The sequence below is a fragment of the Trichomycterus rosablanca genome, chromosome 5, assembly GCF_030014385.1.
Source record: "Trichomycterus rosablanca isolate fTriRos1 chromosome 5, fTriRos1.hap1, whole genome shotgun sequence".
Taxonomy (NCBI): Eukaryota; Metazoa; Chordata; class Actinopteri; order Siluriformes; family Trichomycteridae; genus Trichomycterus; species Trichomycterus rosablanca.
In genome coordinates, this window is record NC_085992.1 from 38041753 (window position 1) to 38063703 (window position 21951).

Here is a 21951-nt window from a genome sequence, read left to right on the forward strand (position 1 = left end):
TAATGTCACCACTGCTGGCTTCTCATCAGCCTCCACTTTGCCAGCACTGCAGAACCCAAATCAAACTCATTGCCAAGATAAAATGTCAGAATTTAAGTTCAGAGAACAAAGCTGCCAAAGTGTTTTAATTTTTTAGAAATTACCCTACTTGACCAAAAGTATGTGGACAATTAACAGCCTTCATCCCGCTGAAATGACTTTCCACAAGATTTTAAAGTGTCCAAAGGAATTTGTGCCCATTTTGTCAAAAAAGCATTTGAGAGGTCAGATATGAAGGTTCAACAGAGTTAAGGTCAGGGTTCTGTGAAGCTATTGAAGTTCCTTCACTCCAGACTCATATACTCAAATAATGTATTTCTGAACACTACTTTGTGCACATAGATAAATAAATAATAACATTTATTAGTCTATTATTTGGGGCATTACTGTTGTGTACTTATAACATGGACAGGCTACCCATGGAGAGCAGCAAGGGTCCTTGGTAGCTGGGTTTAGATCCCACCTAAGACATGTCAATGGGTGGGATGGCTACTCTAAATAGTTCTTGTGAGTGTGTAAACATAAGAACGTGTGATGCCATGCTATGGACTGATCTTGACCAATAAGTTCTGCTCTGCCAGGTGCTTCCTTATTAGGCTCCAGATGTATTGGAAATCCATCTTCAAAAACTAATTTAGACCTAGGAGCAATTTAGAATAGCAAATACACCTTCTGAATATTTTTAAAAGGTGGGGGGATACCAGAAATCAAATACACATGGGGTGAACATAGAACATTCTTTGCTGACAGTGACCCTAGGTGAAATCTGAACCCATGTCCCCAGCTGTGCTATCACACTTTTTTGCAGGGCTCCATATATCTGAGATATAAGAGATTAGCCTTTAGGAAAGTTCAAGTTTACATTTTACATATTATTCTTGTTTAATTCTTCTTGTTCTTATTAATAGACACATAATGCCAGTATATGGAGCTAAAATGATAACAAATTAAAGCATTTCTTGTATTTTTTTACCCAAAAAATCTGGAATGTTGCATGGCATTGAAGACTTGTAGGAATTGAAGGATTAAAGTTGAGAAAACCCTGATTCGACGCTCTACTTTATGTAAGGTTGAGAAATCTAGCTTTTGAAGTGGAAAGACATTATGCAACGGTTATACAACCTCTCTGCTGCCCTCTTGTGAGTTAATACTTGGATTACAAAAATGAATTAACATCCAAGATGTCCCAGTTGAGTGTAATCCACAGCAAAATATACATATATACATATATACAGTGTATCACAAAAGTGAGTACACCCCTCACATTTCTGCAAATATTTCATTATATCTTTTCATGGGACAACACTATAGACATGAAACTTGGATATAACTTAGAGTAGTCAGTGTACAGCTTGTATAGCAGTGTAGATTTACTGTCTTCTGAAAATAACTCAACACACAGCCATTAATGTCTAAATAGCTGGCAACATAAGTGAGTACACCCCACAGTGAACATGTCCATATTGTGCCCAAATGTGTCGTTGTCCCTCCCTGGTGTCATGTGTCAAGGTCCCAGGTGTAAATGGGGAGCAGGGCTGTTAAATTTGGTGTTTTGGGTACAATTCTCTCATACTGGCCACTGGATATTTAACATGGCACCTCATGGCAAAGAACTCTCTGAGGATGTGAGAAATAGAATTGTTGCTCTCCACAAAGATGGCCTGGGCTATAAGAAGATTGCTAACACCCTGAAACTGAGCTACAGCACGGTGGCCAAGGTCATACAGCGGTTTTCCAGGACAGGTTCCACTCGGAACAGGCTTCGCCAGGGTCGACCAAAGAAGTTGAGTCCACGTGTTCAGCGTCATATCCAGAGGTTAGCTTTAAAAGATAGACACATGAGTGCTGCCAGCATTGCTGCAGAGGTTGAAGACGTGGGAGGTCAGCCTGTCAGTGCTCAGACCATACGCCGCACACTGCATCAACTCAGTCTGCATGGTCGTCATCCCAGAAGGAAGCTGACGCACAAGAAAGCCAGCAAACAGTTTGCTGAAAACAAGCAGTCCAAGAACATGGATTACTGGAATGCCCTGTGGTCTGACGAGACCAAGATAAACTTGTTTGGCTCAGATGGTGTCCAGCATGTGTGGCGGCGCCCTGGTGAGAAGTACCAAGACAACTGTATCTTGCCTACAGTCAAGCATGGTGGTGGTAGCATCATGGTCTTGGGCTGCATGAGTGTTGCTGGCACTGGGGAGCTGCAGTTCATTGAGGGAAACATGAATTCCAACATGTACTGTGACATTCTGAAACAGAGCATGATCCCCTCCCTTCTAAAACTGGGCCTCATGGCAGTTTTCCAACAGGATAACGACCCCAAACACAACCTCCAAGATGATAACTGCCTTGCTGAGGAAGCTGAAGGTAAAGGTGATGGACTAAACCCAATTGAGCACCTGTGGCGCATCCTCAAGTGGAAGGTGGAGGAGTTCAAGGTGTCTAACATCCACCAGCTCCGTGATGTCATCATGGAGGAGTGGAAGAGGATTCCAGTAGCAACCTGTGCAGCTCTGGTGAATTCCATGCCCAGGAGGGTTAAGGCAGTGCTGGATAATAATGGTGGTCACACAAAATATTGACACTTTGGGCACAATTTGGACATGTTCACTGTGGGGTGTACTCACTTATGTTGCCAGCTATTTAGACATTAATGGCTGTGTGTTGAGTTATTTTCAGAAGACAGTAAATCTACACTGCTATACAAGCTGTACACTGACTACTCTAAGTTATATCCAAGTTTCATGTCTATAGTCTTGTCCCATGAAAAGATATAATGAAATATTTGCAGAAATGTGAGGGGTGTACTCACTTTTGTGATACACTGTACATACATATATACATATATAAACACATATAGGGGCAGCACGGTGGCTTGGTGGGTAGCACTGTTGCCTCACAGCAAGAAGGTCCTGGGTTCAACCCCCAGGCGGGGCGGTCCGGGTCCTTTCTGTGCAGAGTTTGCATGTTCTTCCCGTGTCTGCGTGGGTTTCCTCCGGGAGCTCCGGTTTCCTCCCACAGTCCGAAAAACATACAGTCAAGTTAATTGGAGACACTGAATTGCCCTGTAGATGAATGTGTGTGTGTGTGTCTGCCCTGCGATGGACTGGCGCCCCGTCCAGGGTGTGCCTTGCGCCCATTGAAAAGCTGGGATAGGCTCCAGCACCCCCCTGTGACCCTAACTGGATAAGTGGTTAAGACAGTGAGTGAGTGAGTGAGTAAACACATATACTGAAAGTAGATGCTTTTATAGCCGAAAACAGGGTGCCAAACCCATATTATTTTACTTTGAAATCACACAGAACATTTAAATTAGATTAAATATTAGATTAGATTAGATTTAAATTAAATTAAAAAAGAAACGACTTTAAATGTCAGTTTCTGTGACATTGTTCACCAGTGCTGTGTTTGTAAATGTGTAAAGTGGTCACTTTAAAGACAAATTCTTTTGAATACAATGTTTCCGTTATTTTGTCCACCCCTGGATGTTATATATGACTGTTTTGCAACAAGTTCTGACTAGGCCATCTCTTCTTCTGCCAAAACTTTCGCTGGAAATGTTAAGTAAGCAGGTTGCTCACATTACAGCGAATGGGGGAGTAGAGTACAACAAAATGACTGTATGTGTTAAGTTTTATAAAACTTTAACTTCACTTGCAACTTTAACAGACAAATAAATTATTATCAATAATTAACTTAATTCTGTTTCTTAAAAATAAACACATTTAGAAAATGATGCCTGCACCACACACAAAAGCTGGAACAGAAGTATGTTGAGAACAGAGCATGTTCGTCACAACATCTTTCATTTGTACTTTTTAATTGTTTGGGAATTTAAGATACAATGTTAAAGTGGGATTTTTGCCCATTCTTACTGTATACAAGACTTAAGCTGCTCAACAGTCTGTGGTCTGATTCTCCTCTTCATAATGTGCCATGTATCTTCAATAGGAAACAGAGCTGGACTGCAGGCAGGCCAGTCAAGTATATGCACTCTATGTCTACAAAGCCACACTGTTGTACCTCGTGCAGAATACCATTGTCCTGCTAAAATAGACATGGAGTAGTTTGGAAAAGATGTTGTCTTGATGGTAGCGTATCCTTCCAAAATACCAAAATAAGCCTCTGCATCAATGGTACATTCACATATATGCAGATCACCCATGCCACTGGTGGGCACTGACGCACCCTCATGTCTTCACAGATGATGTTTTTTGCACTTTTCTTGGGCAACAGTCTGGATGGTCTGAGAAGCAGAAACACATTTCCAGTGTCTTTCAGTCCATCCTAAACTGCTTCAGGCCCAGAGTTCTACCAAGAACACTGCCGTTTCTGCACAAAATTAATATATGGCTTTCTTCATGCATAATACCATTTTAGGTTAGATTTTTTGACGCAGTGTAGAATTGTGTTAAGTGAAAATTATTTTTCAAAGTACTCCAGAGTCCATGTGGCTATGTCCATCATGGTAGCATGACGATTTCTCAAAGAATATTGCCTGAAGGCTCAATGTGTCAGGATGTCTGTGCTCCTATGCTTGCACGAAGTTCTATAAAAACATGGTTTGATGAGTGTGGTGTGGAGAAACTTCAGTGGCCTGACCACAACCCCACTAATTACTATTGGGATGAACTGAAAGACTAATTTTAAACCAGACCTTCTAGTCCAACATCAGTGTCTGACCTAAAAAAGCTGTTTTGATTTAATACTGTAGGTACAAATTCCTAGAGACACTTTAAAATCTTATTGAAAGCTTACTCAGAAGAGTAAAGGCTTTATAGCCATTAACAGGGTGCCAACGCCTCACAGAACATTTAATTAGGATTTTAAAAAATCCTTACTGCTAAGTAACCAGTTTCTGTGACATAACTCACCAGTGCTGTGTTTGTAATTGTGTGTTTGTAATTTGTTACTTTAAAGACAAAGGTCTTTTGCATACAATGTTTCCGTTATTTTGTCCTCCCCTGGGTGTTATATATGGCTGTTTTGCAACAAGGTGTGACGCGGCCATCTGTCTGTTCTTCTGCCAAAACTTTCGCGGGAAATGTTAAGTAAGCAGGTTGCTCACATTACAGATAATGTAAGTAAGTAAGTAAGTAAATTTTATTTATAAAGCACTCTTAAAACAACTTACGTTGACCAAAGTGCTGTACATCGAATAAGCATACATAACAACATTATGTTAAAAAAGTAAGAACCAAATAAAAATACAGAGTAAGAGACAAAATAAAACAGATAAAAATAGACTAAACAATTAAAATTAACACAGCTCCTCACTGTTCAAATGCCAGCTTATAAAGGTATGTTTTTAGGAGTGATTTAAAAACAGCGGCCGAAGGTGCTTGTCGAATATTAGGAGGTAGAGTGTTCCATAGCCTCGGAGCATAAACTGCAAATGCACGATCACCTTTTAGCTTCAAACGAGCCCTAGGAACAGTCAACAAGTTCTGAGTGGCTGATCTTAAAGATCGCTGTGCGGTTGCGGGAGAAAGCATACCACTGAGATAAGCCGGGGCTTGACCATTAAGCGCTTTAAAAACAAATAAAAGCACTTTAAACTGAATCCTGTGCTGAACAGGCAGCCAATGTAGTGAGGCGAGGACGGGTGTAATATGGTTTCTTTTCTTGGTATTAGTCAGTAACCTTGCTGCTGCATTCTGGACTACCTGCAAGCGCCGCAACAGAGACTGACTAATCCCAATATACAGAGAATTACAGTAGTCAATTCTTGCAGAAATGAATGCATGAATAACTTTTTCCAGGTCAGAATAGCAGAGAAAAGGCTTCATCTTCGCAATATTTCTGAGCTGGAAGAAGCTATTCCTTACCACAGAGTTGATTTGTTTATCAAATCGGAGGTCAGAGTCAAAGATAACACCAAGATTTCTCACAGATGTTTTGACACTTGTAGACAAGTGACCAAGGTTATTGGAGACACTATTGATGTGATGAGGACCCCCAAAAACGATAACCTCTGACTTGCTTTCATTCAGCTGAAGAAAATTGTCAGCCATCCACCTCTTTATGTCCTCAAGACAACTGCTAAGAGATGTTAACGAGCCATTGTCATTTGGTCTAATGGGAAGATAAAGCTGTATGTCATCAGCATACAGGTGAAAGCTGACATTGTGCTTCCTAATTATTTGACCCAATGGCAGCATATAGAGAGAAAAAAGGAGGGGCCCTAGTATGGACCCTTGTGGAACACCACAAGAGACATCAGCAGAAGAAGAGAAATAGCTGCTAATATTCACTGAAAAGGTTCTATTCTTAAAATAAGATATGAACCAATTCAGGGCCTCTCCCTGTAACCCCACCCACTTTTCCAGGCGACCAACAAGTATGTCATGGTCAACAGTATCAAAAGCAGAACTAAGGTCCAATAAAATGAGGATGGCACAATTTCCCTCATCAACAGTAAGTAGCAAGTCATTTGTCACCTTCAGAAGAGCAGATTCAGTGCTGTGCATAGACTTAAAGCCAGATTGAAAAATCTCAAAAATACCATCTCTACTCAAAAATGGTAAAAGCTGAGAATATACAACCTTTTCCAGCAATTTAGCCAAGAATGGTAATTTAGAAATCGGCCTATAGTTACTAACCACTGTAGCATCAAGATTATGTTTTTTGAGCAGAGGTGTAACTACAGCATGTTTAAAGCATGCTGGAACAGTACCAGTGGCAAGGGAAGTATTAATGATATCCAGGACAAAAGGTCCTAATATATCAAATGTCTCCCTAACTATCTGTGGGGGCATCACATCAAGTGGGGAGGTTGTTGGCTTTGTTTTCAGCACCAAATCTGTTAATTCGGAGATTGAAACAGCCTCAAACTTTTCAAACACACCTGGGCACGGCGGTGGAAGTGGAGAATCTATACCCAAGTAAGTAATGCCAGAATAATAATAATAATGGGGAGTAGAATACAACTAAAAACCAAATTACTACATGAAATGACTGTGTTAACTTTTATAAAACTTTAACTTTACTTGCAATTTTATTTAACAGACAAAAAGACAAAGAAATGATTGAGTGTTTTCAATGATTAACTTAATTCTATTTCTTAAAAATAAACACATTTAGAAAATGATGCCTGCACCACACACAAAGGCTGGAACAGGTAGTTTGGAACAGCGCATCTTTTCTTTTTTATACTTTTTAATCATTTGGGAATTTCAGATGTTATGTTATGAATTTCAAATGTTAAAGTTTGGAAGTGGGATTTTTGCCCATTCTTACTGTATACAAGACTTAAGCTGCTCAACAGATTGTGGTCTGATTAACCTCTGCATAATGTGCCATACTGTATATGTTTCAGGGCCAGCTGTAGCCTAGTGGTTAAGGTACTAGGCCATTGACCAGAGGGTCACTGGTTCAAGCCCCACCACTGCTAGGTTATCACTGTTGGGCCCTTGAGCAAGGCTCTTAACCCTCAATTGCTTAGACTGTTACTGTAATGTAAGTCGCTTTGGATAAAGGCGTCTGCTAAATGCTGAAAATGTAAATGTAAATGTATATATTCAATAGCTGACAGAGCTGGACTGCAGGCAGGCCAGTCACGCATATAGACTATATGTCTCCAAAGCCACACTGTTGTACCTTGTGCAGTTTACTAATGTCCTGCTAAAATAGACATGGAGTACGTTAAAAAGATGTTGTCTTGATGGTAGCATATCCTTCCAAAATACCAATATAAGCCTCTGCATCAATGGTACATTCACGAATATGCAGATCAGCCATGCCTCTGGTGGGCACTGATGCACCCTCATGCCTTTACAGATGCTGCTTTTTGCACTTTTCTTTTGCAACGGTCTGGATGGTGTGAGAAACCGAAACTTACACTGATCTGACCGTAGAACACATCTCTAGTGTCTGTCAGCCTATCTTAAACTGCTTCAGGCCCAGAGTTCTACCACGAACACTGGCATTTCAGCACAAAATTTATATATGGCTTCCTCTTTGCATAATAACATTTTAGGTTAGATTTCTTGATGCAGTGTAGGATTGTGTTAAGTGAAAATGATTTTTCTAAGTACTCCAGAGCCCATGTGGCTATGTCCATCATGGTAGCATGACGGTTTCTCAAACAATATCGCCTGAGGGCTCAATAGTCATGCACATTCTACAGCAGTTTCTGCCCTTGGCCTTTATGCACCAAGATTTCCTCTGACTTCCTTTTTATGACATTATGAACTATAGCTGGTGAAGGACCTAAATTCTTTGCAATCTTGTGCTGGAAAACAGTGTTTGAACTGAAAATTTTACAGATAGCTTATAGATAGATATATTTTAATGTGTCAGTATGACTGTGCTCCCATGCTTGCAACAGTTTCTTTAAAGACATGGTTTGATGAGTTTGGTAAGAAGAAACTTTGGTGGCCTGTACAGAGACCTGACCTTAACCCCATTGATATCTATTGGGATGAACGGGAGGACTAATTTCAAACCAGACCTTCTAGTCCAACATCAGTGTCGGACCTGAAAAAGCTGTTTTGACCTAATACTGTAGACTGTAATACTGTACAAATACCTGGAGACACACTTCAGAAATTTCCTCTAACGCTTACTCAGAAGAGTAGAGGCTTTTATAGCCATTAACAGGGTGCCAACCCCATATACTTTTACTTAAATAATAATAATAATAATAATAATAATAAGTTCAACTTATATAGCGCCTTTCACCAGGCTCAAGGTCGCTGTACAGTATAAAAAGTGAAAACAAACGACAACACGCAAAACAAGACAAAACAAAAACAAAACAAAAACAATTCAACAGTGTGTAAGGATAGGTTAGAGATATAAGTTCAAGAAGTAGAATGAAAATGTTGTGAGAAGAGATGAGTTTTTAGAGACACCTTGAAAGCAGAAAGAGAAGAAATAGAGCGAAGAGTCGAGGGCAGAGAGTTCCAGAGTGTTGGGGCGGCAACGCTGAAGGACCTGCCACCCATAGTGGACATCCTAAATCTAGGAACAGAGAGCTGATTTTTGTCTGATGACCTTAGTCTGCGTGATGGTGTGTGGCGTGTGAGGAGTTTAGTAAGATAGGCGGGAGCGAGACCATGAAGTGCTTTAAAAGTCATGACCAGAATTTTATATTTAATGCGCATGGAAATTGGCAGCCAATGTAGTTCTTCCAAAACAGGGGTGATGTGGTCAAACTTTCGGGTAAATGTCAGGACCCGAGCAGCTGCATTTTGTATGGTTTGCAGGGGACGGAGGGTTTTGGCGGGAAGTCCGTGCAATAAGGAATTGCAGTAGTCCAAACGGCTGGTGACAAAAGCGTGTATCAGTGTTTCCGCCACCTCAAATGAAAGATATGGACGGAGACGAGTAATATTGCGAAGCTGAAGGAAGGCTGATTTGGATAGTGATTTCACATGAGGACCGAATGAAAGCAGAGGGTCAAACAGAACACCAAGATTGCGTACACAGCTGGAAGGTGTGATGGAAACATTCCCAATGAGGAGGGGAGAGTTTGTGAAAGAGGAAAGTGAAGTTTTAGTGCCCACGTAAAGAAGCTCAGTCTTAAGGGGATTAAGCAGCAAGAAATTTGAATGCAGCCAGGATTGAAGTTCCTGGATACACAAGGTGAGCGAGGCGGGAGGAAAAGAGATGGATGGTTTGAAGGCAAGGTAGAGCTGGGTATCGTCTGCGTAGCAGTGAAAGTTAAGACCATGTCTGCGTATGATGGAACCAAGTGGAATGATATAAATAATGAAAAGAAGAGGCCCCAGTACAGAGCCTTGCGGTACCCCTTGTTTCACCAAAGCAGTGTCGGAAACATGATTACCCAAGCGAATGAAAAAATGCCTGTCAGATAGATAGGATTTGAACCAGGAGAGTACAATGCCAGAAATCCCAATATCAGACAGACGAGACAGAAGGATGTTGTGGTTAACCGTATCGAAGGCAGCAGAGAGATCTAGAAGAAGAAGAGACGAGACAAAACCAGAGTCCGAGGAACGTACTCCAGTGCTAAGTTTGTAGTTGTGTTAAAAATCTCACAGAACATTTATATAAGAATACAATAAAAAAATACTGCTAAGTATGATTTTAAATGCCAGTTTCTGTGACATAACTCACCAGTGCTAAGTTTGTAGTTGTGTGAATTTGTTACTTTAAAGACAAAGGTCTTATGCATACAATGTTTCCGTTATTTTGTCCACCCCTAGGTGTTATATATATGGCTGTTTTGTAACAAGGTGTGACGCGGCCATCTGTCTGTTCTTCTGCCAAAACTTTCGCGGGAAATGTTAAGTAAGCAGGTTGCTCACATTACAGATAATGGGGAGTAGAATACAACTAAAAACCAAATTACTACATGAAATGACTATGTGTTAACTTTTATAAAACTTTAACTTTACTTGCAATTTTATTTAACAGACAAAAAGACAAAGAAATGATTGAGTGTTTTCAATGATTAACTTAATTCTATTTCTTAAAAATAAACACATTTAGAAAATGATGCCTGCACCACACGCAAAGGCTGGAACAGGTAGTTTGGAACAGCGCATCTTTTCTTTTTTATACTTTTTAATCATTTGGGAATTTCAGATGTTATGTTATGAATTTCAAATGTTAAAGTTTGGAAGTGGGATTTTTGCCCATTCTTACTGTATACAAGACTTAAGCTGGGTCACTGGTTCAAGCCCCACCACTGCTAGGTTATCACTGTTGGGCCCTTAACCCTCAATTGCTCAGACTGTTACTGTAATGTAAGTCGCTTTGGATAAAGACATCTGCTAAATGCTGAAAATGTAAATGTAAATGTATTAGGGCTGTCAAACGATTAAAATTTTTAATCGCGATTAATCTCAGAATTTCATATAGTTAATCGCGATTAATCGCATTAAAAAAAATCTGTGTAAATGTTATAGAAAACAAGGATTTTTAAGTGAAATGTTACAATTAAAATGGTGAACACATTTTATGCTAAATGTACTTATGTTAAAAACTGCTGGGACAAGAGAAAACTGTAAGGGAGTTTATTCACTCACATACTAGGCAGTAAATGTCAGATTGTAGGTTAGAATTTCTCCATCAGCAAACATTGTAGATCAGCGGTGCTTTAGGTGGGATAAGGCGTAGTTATTGTATCAGACTTGTCTGTGGTTGTATCGTGACGATGGTTTGATGGACGTTTCTACACGAAGTGAGTGTGTTTTGACCCTTTGGGGCTTCCATAGTTCATGAACTAACGTGCTCGACTCAGCTTTCCGGTATTCGGTACAGAAGAAGAAGTTAATTAAGTGTAATAAAGTGTTCTGCTCCCGACAACTTGTGAATATAGCGTGTATTTATTTCTTTATTATGCAAGTGCATCACTACCACGATCGGTTACATTATGTTAACAAACCGCAAATGAAAAACGGTGGCAAGTCCGACATTAAAACGTTTGTTCTACCAGTCAAGTCTCAACATGAACTAGAATTTGCGTTAATGGCACTAATTTTTTTAATCGCGTTAAATTGAGGTCGCGTTAATGCGTTATTATCGCGTTAACTTCGACAGCCCTAAAATGTATATATTCAATAGCTGACAGAGCTGGACTGCAGGCAGGCCAGTCACGCATATAGACTATAGTGTAGCGTCGGCACAGGCTTTACCCAGAAAGCCTTGCGGCAGTGGTGTCTAAGCTCACCGTGGCCGTGTATCCTGGTGTTGGGAATAGGGTGGCTGCGGTGAGGGTTGGGTAAGTAGCTTATATGTTTGTCTGTTGTATGAATGTATGTGTGTATGAATGGGTGTCTGTCCCTAAACCACTGAATGAACTGCCAAAGGCAGCTCACTCGCGGCCCTGATGCTATCCTTCCTGCTCGCCGGCGCCACATTGGTGTCAGAAGTGGGATTGTGATGTTTGGGGGGCTCTGGTGGTTCGGTGGGCCAATATGCCCGATCTGTTTGAGTGCGCTGGCCCCGGGGTTGTTGCGGGGGCATGGAAAGCCAAGTGCAGCAGGGGGTGGAAACAGCGGCTCGGCAGTGTAATGGGGTGAGGTCCGGACATGGAGCCACCCAGTGGACGCTGGTGAGTAGGTCACCGGGACGGTTGACCTTTAGGGAGGGGGCAGTGTAGCGTCGGCACAGGCTTTACCCAGAAAGCCTTGCGGCAGTGGTGTCTAAGCTCACCGTGGCCGTGTATCCTGGTGTTGGGAATAGGGTGGCTGCGGTGAGGGTTGGGTAAGTAGCTTATATGTTTGTCTGTTGTATGAATGTATGTGTGTATGAATGGGTGTCTGTCCCTAAACCACTGAATGAACTGCCAAAGGCAGCTCACTCGCGGCCCTGATGCTATCCTTCCTGCTCGCCGGCGCCACAATATGTATCCAAAGCCACACTGTTGTACCTTGTGCAGTATACTAATGTCCTGCTAAAATAGACATGGAGTACGTTAAAAAGATGTTGTCTTGATGGTAGCATATCCTTCCAAAATACCAATATAAGCCTCTGCATCATTTACATTTTCAGCATTTAGCAGACGCTTTTATCCAAAGCGACTTACACAATGAGCAATTGAGGATTAAGGGCCTTGCTCAGGGACCCAACAGTGGCAACTTGGTGGTAAGCGGGGCTTGAACCGGGAACCTTCTGTTTACTAGTCCAGTACCTTAACCACTGAGCTATCACAGACCGCATCAATGGTACATTCACGAATATGCAGATCAGCCATGCCTCTGGTGGGCACTGATGCACCCTCATGCCTTTACAGATGCTGTTTTTTGCACTTTTCTTTTGCAACGGTCTGGATGGTGTGAGAAACCAAAACTTACACTGATCTGACCGTAGAACACATCTCTAGTGTCTGTCAGCCTATCTTAAACTGCTTCAGGCCCAGAGTTCTACCACGAACACTGGCATTTCAGCACAAAATTTATATATGGCTTCCTCTTTGCATAATAACATTTTAGGTTAGATTTCTTGATGCAGTGTAGGATTGTGTTAAGTGAAAATGATTTTTCTAAGTACTCCAGAGCCCATGTGGCTATGTCCATCATGGTAGCATGACGGTTTCTCAAACAATATCGCCTGAGGGCTCAATAGTCATGCACATTCTACAGCAGTTTCTGCCCTTGGCCTTTATGCACCAAGATTTCCTCTGACTTCCTTTTTATGACATTATGAACTATAGCTGGTGAAGGACCTAAATTCTTTGCAATCTTGTGCTGGAAAACAGTGTTTGAACTGAAAATTTTACAGATAGCTTATAGATAGATATATTTTAATGTGTCAGTATGACTGTGCTCCCATGCTTGCAACAGTTTCTATAAAGACATGGTTTGATGAGTTTGGTAAGAAGAAGCCTGTACAGAGACCTGACCTTAACCCCATTGATATCTATTGGGATGAACGGGAGGACTAATTTCAAACCAGACCTTCTAGTCCAACATCAGTGTCTGACCTGAAAAAGCTGTTTTGACCTAATACTGTAGACTGTAATACTGTACAAATACCTGGAGACACACTTCAAAAATTTCCTCTAAAGCTTACTCAGAAGAGTAGAGGCTTTTATAGCCATTAACAGGGTGCCAACCCCATATACTTTTACTTAAAAATCTCACAGAACATTTATATAAGAATACAATAAAAAAATACTGCTAAGTATGATTTTAAATGCCAGTTTCTGTGACATAACTCACCAGTGCTAAGTTTGTAGTTGTGTGAATTTGTTACTTTAAAGACAAAGGTCTTATGCATACAATGTTTCCGTTATTTTGTCCACCCCTAGGTGTTATATATATGGCTGTTTTGTAACAAGGTGTGACGCGGCCATCTGTCTGTTCTTCTGCCAAAACTTTCGCGGGAAATGTTAAGTAAGCAGGTTGCTCACATTACAGATAATGGGGGAGTAGAGTACAACAAAAAAACAAATTAATACATGTATACACTATATGTGTTAAGTTTTATAAAACTGTAATAAAATATTATGTATATGTAAAATACTGTTTTGATGGAAGCTTATTTATTTAAAAACTAAACACTATAATAAAACGACTTTCATAAACGCACCCCCATGTTAAAGTTGCATTGGTAGCGTCCAGAGTGGCGCGAAAGTGTAGGGTCTGCAGAACCTCGGGTTACACAGCGGCATGTGCATGTCCTGGTCGGTCGTGTGTGTCGTGTCTCTTAAATATTACTCTCTAAATTAATACCTCTGACACTCGGGCTAGCTGTCTTTAAAGAGGGAAACTCTTTTTGTTTTGAGTTAACATTAGTTACTTTGGTTATTTTTAATTTCAGTGTATTTCGGCTGCCTTTGTTGATAGCTAGACTAAACGTGTGTGTGTTAATAGTTAAACAACAAGTCATTACTTATCTGGAGATAAAAACATTTTTGCAGCATCAACAATCCTAAACAAGTTGTGCTTTGTTGTAGATATATTCAGTCAGTTGTTTTTTGTTTGATTTCGGGACGCAGAAACCAAAATGAGTGGGTAAGTAAAATAAACAGAATACGTCTAATGCATTTAAATCAGTCCATAGTTGATTTACTTACATGCTCTAGTCCTAAAGCTGAAACGTTAATATCAAGATATTGTTACATAATGCAGTGGACAGTTATTGATTGTATTGCATTTCTCTCTTTTAGTAAATTTAAAGATGAGGCACGCAGTGTCTCTCCCCTTTGTCCCAAACCCAACGAGTGTGAGGAACCAGAAGGAGCTGCAATGGAGGTTACTGCTGCAGGTACATGATTTTAGATTGTTGCATTGACATACATTTAATATAAACTCAAGCTAAACTTAACACATCACCTGGACTTGATTGCTCTTGCAGTGCCAGGTCAGCAAGAAGAGGTAATAATCACTAAGGAAATGGCAGAAGAAGAAAAACATTTGATGGAAGAGGGAGAAAGAAAGGAGAAAGAAATGATTGAAAAGGTCATAAACTGTAGCATATGTTTTATTATTCAATTCGTTTACTATAATTATTTGTGATCTCAGCAAGTGGCTGGCAATTTATTATGTAAATATGTCCCAATCTGATACTAAGAATTAATATCTGAGCATAAACTGGCCTAAAGTTCTGCTTCATTCTTTAAGCGTGTTGATTTTGACATTACTGAAACATAATCAAAGGAATCAAGCTATCGTATCTTTTCATGTTTTGAAAACCATTGCGATATAAAATGAGCAAAATGCTTAGTACAGGAAGATCATTATATTTACATTAATAGTTGGTGTCAATTTTAAGCTAAAAATCTGAGTATAATAGAATTTTGACAGTTCTTAAAGTGCACCTTTAAGGTTTTCTTATAAAGATATATAAGAAAAATCTGTGTACTAAATAGAAAATTGTGTAACGAAAACAGAAAACAAAATGTTGAACTACACTTAACATTTCCTTTGTGCTTTGTAGGCTCGACAGTCATGGGAAAAAGACTCTCAAGAAATTAGGTTTAAGAGGCTGCAGCATCTTTTGGAGAAAAGCAACATCTACTCCAAATTTTTGCTTACAAAAATGGAACAGCAGCAGCAAGAGGTGAAATTTTATGTTTCTAATATGAAAAAGTGTTGAAAAATGAAGACAACTACTTCCTGACCAGTTTACAAAACAATTGAGTTTTTTTTCTACCCTGGAGGCTTAAATTTCCTTAGTGAATAACCTGATCTGTAGCAGGAAGGACACTGAAAAATATAGGAATACTGTAATTGCTTAAATAATTTCCCTTCTGCAAATATTCAGTTCTTTTAAATAAGGTTTTTTCTGAACCCTTTCTTCAACCATAATCATGATGCAGTCCTCACGTGTCTTTTTTCACCATTACAAATCCAGACCTCGTTTCTTTTGTGGGGAAAAATTAACATTGAATTATTATTACCTCCACAGGAACAACATAAGAAGGAGCGACAGGAAAAGAAAACAGCAGCCCAAAAGCAAAAGGTAAGCTTCAAATAAAGTTATTTTTTTCTGAGTAACCTTGTTTGTAATCTTTGTTAATTATGTTGAATGCTAAAATACATAAAGAATAATTCTGTGGTATTAGGTTTACTTTTTCGGTATATTAGCATTGTTTACTAAGGTGTATTTTAGTAATGAAGATTCCTGACTAACACATTTCTCACTTCTGTAGGACAATGGCAAAAAGACAGAAAAAGGTAAAGTAACATGATATTATTGTATTTGAAAATGGCTTGCTTAATTTAAACAATATGCTAAATGTATTTAACACTGCATTACAAATTACAGTAATATATAAACTCCAAAGACATAGGAACTAAACTTTGTAGGCTTTAACCTTTTGTTTGTTTTTTGTTCTTAGTTGAGAGAAAGAAGAGAGAAAGAGAGGAAGATTACAAAATTGCTGATGTTATGTCCAAAGAGGTAAGCAGGTTTTGAATGTTTTACTCTTTGCCATTATCTTAATTAGTTCTTAGTAATTATTAAAATCTTCTACAAATGGGTTGGCAAGCTTTTAAAACACTACATTCTCATGCTCTTTTTCTACAGGAAATTCTGTCCAAAGCCAAAAAGCGTAAAGTGGATGAGGTAAGTCTTAAACTGAACGTGGTCATGTTGTATTTGCAAACACTATTACAAGTATTATCATATATAAACCTAGAGTAAATTTTATTAACTTCTGTTTGTTTTCTGAAGGAGACTTCAAGTCAGAAAAACCTTGAAGCGAAAGATCTGGAGAAACTAAGCGACTCTAACTCTGATATAAAAGGCCGTCTGTCTGAGATTGTGCGGGAAAATGCCAAGCACATGCTGGACCCAGAAAGGAAAATAAATGGACAGCCTGTGCCTTCGCAGCAGCCCAAACTCCTTACTGGTGCTGTAATGAGGTTGTACCAAGTGGAGGGCATTGAATGGCTCAGGGTAGGTAAACATTTTCTCTGTTTAAATTAACTTAAAGTTGTATTATAAGTAATGCTGTCCTGCTATTCTTTAAGACTTTATTGATTCTTTAATGGAAACTAATTTGGCTTATGTTGCTTGTTGTGTAGATGCTGTGGGAGAATGGTATTAATGGGATCCTGGCTGATGAAATGGGACTGGGAAAAACCATCCAGTGCATTGCTCATATTGCAATGATGATTGAGAAGAAAGTGATGGGGCCTTTTTTGGTTGTAGCTCCTTTGTCCACTTTGCCAAACTGGATTAATGAGTTTAGGCGCTTCACTCCAGAGGTGAGATTAATAGAGTGTGCTGTACCTAAATATGAATTACAAAGATCATATTCACATGAATTATCATCACTTAAGTTGGAACAAGCACTTGTATTCATCTAAATTTGAGTATTATTTAATTATTATTTCAAGAAACCTCTTTAGTTAGTACTGGCAACAATTACAACATTACCAAAATAGGGCAGGTCAACATGAGTACCTGCTAAATAGCTTAGCTGTCGTAAAGTATTGATTTGTCTGAGAGTGTTAAATTTCTGTTTATATTCTATAGGTGTCTGTTATGCTTTACCATGGCCCACAGAAAGAAAGAATGAACCTTGTCAACAAGATTCGTAAACCTCAGGGTTCCCTGCACATGTGCCCGGTGGTTGTTACTTCATTTGAAACATCAATGATTGACAGAAAATATCTTCAGGTAAGAAGATCTGATGCTCACTGACCAAAATAAAATACATTAAGCCGTAATTATCAGCTCCTAAACAAAGTGTGAAATCGTGTAGTGTTAGTATGGGGTAGAAATTCATTTGCAATTGTTTTTTGTATCAAGCGTTTCCACTGGAAATATCTGATTGTGGATGAAGGTCACCGTATCAAGAACCTGAACTGTCGTTTGGTGAGAGAGCTGAAAATGCTGCCTACTGACAACAAGCTGCTGCTGACAGGAACTCCTCTACAGAACAATTTGGCTGAGCTGTGGTCTCTGCTCAACTTCCTTCTCCCAGATGTATTTGACGATTTGAAGAGGTAATCAGTCATACAGACTGTAGTGAACATTCAATATACAAGTTTTTGTTAAGGTTATGTAAGTAGGAATTTATTTCATTTTGTATGTCTTTTCAGCTTTGAGTCATGGTTTGACATTAACAACATCACATCAGATGTGGAGAACATAGTAACCAATGAACGGGAACAGAACATCCTGAACATGCTTCACCAGGTAAAGTGTATATATGTATTTGGCACTACCAGTGGAGTAGCTTGGTGCCCTGTCTGTGCTGAGTCTCTTTGTAAGAATCTGACGGGTCACGATGTAGCCTGTGGCTGTTCTTAGTCAGGTCACCAGAGTGCATAGGGGAACTAAGCATATCCAAAGTCGGTGCCAATGACGAGATATTTTAGAAATGAATTTATTTAACCATAATAGGCTTTTGTCACATAAGGGCTTTGTTCACCGCAAGAATATGTGCATATTGCCACTTACCCTGGCATTTTTGTCTTTCAAATAGTACGTAGCAAAACTGCTTTCTCTTTGCTGTTCCACAATACTGACTGACTGTATTGACGTTGTACTTACATGCAATGTTTCATATGTAGTATTTTAATTTAAAACAAGTAAGGTTTGGCAGTGGTTGTCTTTTCGAAAAAAAGTGAAGACAAAAACCCATTTAAAAAAAATTTAAAAGCTATGAAGCGATTCCAGGATTAGTAAATCGTAAATGTGAATCTGGTCTCAATTTCTGTCTACAATGTCTGTTTTTCACCTCTGACTACATCATATAAACAATTTAGTCCTTTCAGTTCTTTGATACATTTTGCAGCAATCTGGGTTAAAGTTCAATAAGATTGAACATTAATAAGATTGAACTTCAAGTGCGGTTAAAACTGGCAAAGTGGCAAAGCAGTAAATGTTTACATATTGCTCAATGCTCATGGCACTGCTTCATTTCATAGAAAACAATAGTTCAGAAGTGCAAAAGCAGTTTTGCCATGTATCTTGTGAATGCATTAATGATGGATCCCAACACTACTGTTGTGACCAGGCACAAATGTTTTAGCCCACTATCATATACAGTGGGGTCAAAAAGTATTTAGTCAGCCACTGATTGTGCAAGGTCTCCTACTTAGAAAGATGAGAGAGGTCTGTAATTTTCATCATAGGTACACTTCAACTATGAGAGACAAAATGAGAAAAAAAAAATCCAGGAAATCACATTGTAGGATTTTTAAAGTATTTATTTGTAAATTATGGTGGAAAATAAGTATTTGGTCAATAACAAAAGTTCAACTCAATACTTTGTAACATAACCTTTGTTGGCAATGACAGAGGTGAAACATTTCCTGTAAGTCTTCACCAGGTTTGCACACACTGTAGCTGGTATTTTGGCCCATTCCTCCATGCAGATCTCCTCTAGAGCAGTGATGTTTTGGGGCTGTCGCTGGGCAACACGGATTCCACAAATTTTCTATGGGGTTGAGGTCTGGAGACTGGCTAGGCCACTCCAGGACCTTGAAATGCTTTTTACGGAGCCACTCCTTCGTTGCCCGAGCGGTGTTTTTGGGATCATGCTGGAAGACCCAGCCACGTTCCATCTTCAATGCTCTCACTGATGGAAGGAGGTTTTGGCTTAAAATCTCACGATACATGGCCCCGTTCATTCTTCCCTTAACACGGATCAGTCGTCCTGTCCCCTTTGCAGAAAAACAGCCTCAAAGCATGATGTTTCCACCCCCATGCTTCACAGTAGGTATGGTGTTCTTGGGTTCTTCTTCTTCCTCCAAACACGACGAGTTGAGTTTTTACCAAAAAGCTCCATTTTGGTTTCATCTGACCACATGATATTCTCCCAATCCTCTTCTGGATCATCCATATGCTCTCTGGCAAACTTCAGACGGGCCTGGACATGTACTGGCTTAAGCAGGGGGGCACGCCTGGCACTGCAGGATTAGAGTCCCTCTCTGCGTAGTTACTGATAGTAGCCTTTGTACTTTGGTCCCAGCTCTCTGCAGGTCATCCATCAGGTCCCTCCGTGTAGTTCTGGGATTTTTGCTCACCGTTCTCATGATCATTTTGACCCCACGGGATGAGATCTTGACCCCAAGGAAGATTATCAATGGTCTTGTATGTCTTCCATTTTCTTACAATTGCTCCCACAGTTGATTTATTCACACCAACCTGCTTGCCTATTGTAGATTCACTCTTCCCAGCCTGGTGCAGGTCTACAATTTTCTTCCTGGTGTCCTTCGACAGCTCTTTGGTCTTGGCCATGGTTGACTGTTTGAGGCTGTGGACAGGTGTCTTTTATACAGATAACGAGGTCAAACAGGTGCCATTAATACAGGTAACAAGTGGAGGACAGAAGAGCTTCTTAAAGAAGAAGTTACAGGTCTGTGAGAGCCAGAAATCTTGCTTGTTTGTGGGTGACCAAATACTTATTTTCCACCATAATTTACAAATAAATTCTTTAAAAATCCTACAATGTGATTTCCTGGATTTTTTTTTTCTCATTTTGTCTCTCATAGTTGAAGTGTACCTATGATGAAAATTACAGACCTCTCTCATCTTTCTAAGTAGGAGAACTTGCACAATCAGTGGCTGACTAAATACTTTTTGGCCCCACTGTATACTAAGCACAACTGTGCCCAGCTTGTATAGCAATGCCTATATGCTTACTAACAGCAGGCTTTTTCAGTTTAATTATTCTGAACTTTTTTTTTCCTCTCTAGATTCTCACACCTTTTCTGCTAAGACGACTCAAGTCAGATGTGACACTGGAGGTTCCACCAAAGAAAGAGATTGTAGTTTATGCTCCTCTTACTCCCAAGCAGGAGACCTTTTACAGGGCTATTGTTGACAAAACTATTGGTAGTGTACTTGGGCAGGGAAAGGTAAGGATTAGCTTGTAATTACACATCTTGTATTATTACACTTAATTCAAACATTATGGTAGTTTATACTCATTCTAATTGTGTGTTTGCACTTTTGTTTTTAACAAAGATGGCAGGTGCATCCGTGCAGCTGACGTCCTCTGGGCGCCCTAAGCGCAGATCCCGGAAGGTGGTCGACTATTCTGAAAGCAGTGCTGACTCGCCCAATGAACTAGAAAAATACATTGAGAAAATTCAGAAAGAGATGGAGGGTCAGAAGGAGTAAGTGTCATTTTACCATCCTGTCTAATTTAACTTTTAATTTGTTTTAGTTTTTTGTTTTTTTTTAGGTTTTCTTTTTTACATTTTTCTTCTTTGTGGGAAATGGCAGCTCAGTGGTTATGGTACTGAACTAGTAATCAGAAGGTTGGTGGTTCAAGCTCCACCACTGCCACATTACCACTATTGGCCCTTGAGCAAGGCCTTTACTCAATTTTTTTTAATGTATTCAGCCATTATTGTAAGTCACTTTTGAATAAATGCCTCGGCTAAATGCCACATGTATAAACTGTCTTTTTTTTTTTTTTTCTTTTAGCTGTGTTCCTCTGGTGGATGTTCAAATGCCTGCAGATGCCCAGGTCAACTTAAAACTGCAGAACATACTGATGCTCCTAAAGCGGTGCTGCAATCATGCTTACCTTATCGAATATCCCCTAGTCCCTGGAACTCAAGAGTTTAAGGTAGGTAAAATAAGTTTGTTTTACAAATTTGGTCTTGTATACATGTACACACTTGGCCAAAAGTGGGGGCAGGGGTAGCTTAGCGGTTAAGGTACTGGACTAGTAATCAGAAGGTTGCTGGTTCAAGCCCCGCCACCACTAATTTGCTACTGTTGGGTCCCTGAGCAAACCCCTCAATTGCTTGAATTGTATTTAGTTGTAATTGTAGAATTGTTATGGCTAAATGCCATAAATGTAAAACCAATGATATTTAAAATATACCGACCTTTCCTGGTTCTTCTCTGAACTATTGATAATTATTGTGACTGGACCACATTAATTAAAAGGGCTGTCCCAATGCTTTTGTCCATATAGTTAGTGTATGTTTGTGTATGTGTGTAAAACTCTGCACACTACTTTGTAGTGTGTACAGCTCAGCAACCGGACCTCCACAGTTGCCAATAATTGAGGCTGTCCAATTC

General features: G+C 39.6%; 1 protein-coding gene across 4 annotated transcripts in view; it reads left to right on the forward strand.

Annotated features, from left to right (window-relative positions):
• hells (helicase, lymphoid specific) overlaps positions 1-21951 on the forward strand; it is a 35715-nt gene that overhangs the window by 7554 nt on the left and 6210 nt on the right. For 2 of the 4 annotated variants that reach the window (XM_062996147.1, XM_062996146.1), the window contains exons 2-16: positions 14621-14718; positions 14809-14912; positions 15391-15513; positions 15862-15915; positions 16106-16130; positions 16295-16356; positions 16483-16521; positions 16630-16854; positions 16983-17165; positions 17437-17580; positions 17713-17909; positions 18006-18102; positions 20610-20771; positions 20881-21032; positions 21346-21490. In XM_062996147.1, the coding sequence (XP_062852217.1) occupies positions 14621-14718; positions 14809-14912; positions 15391-15513; positions 15862-15915; positions 16106-16130; positions 16295-16356; positions 16483-16521; positions 16630-16854; positions 16983-17165; positions 17437-17580; positions 17713-17909; positions 18006-18102; positions 20610-20771; positions 20881-21032; positions 21346-21490 (1810 nt within the window). Of the gene's footprint in view, positions 1-14126; positions 14466-14620; positions 14719-14808; positions 14913-15390; positions 15514-15861; positions 15916-16105; positions 16131-16294; positions 16357-16482; positions 16522-16629; positions 16855-16982; positions 17166-17436; positions 17581-17712; positions 17910-18005; positions 18103-20609; positions 20772-20880; positions 21033-21345; positions 21491-21951 lie in introns of those variants that run through there. The other 2 variants (XM_062996149.1, XM_062996148.1) reach the window with 2 other exon arrangements.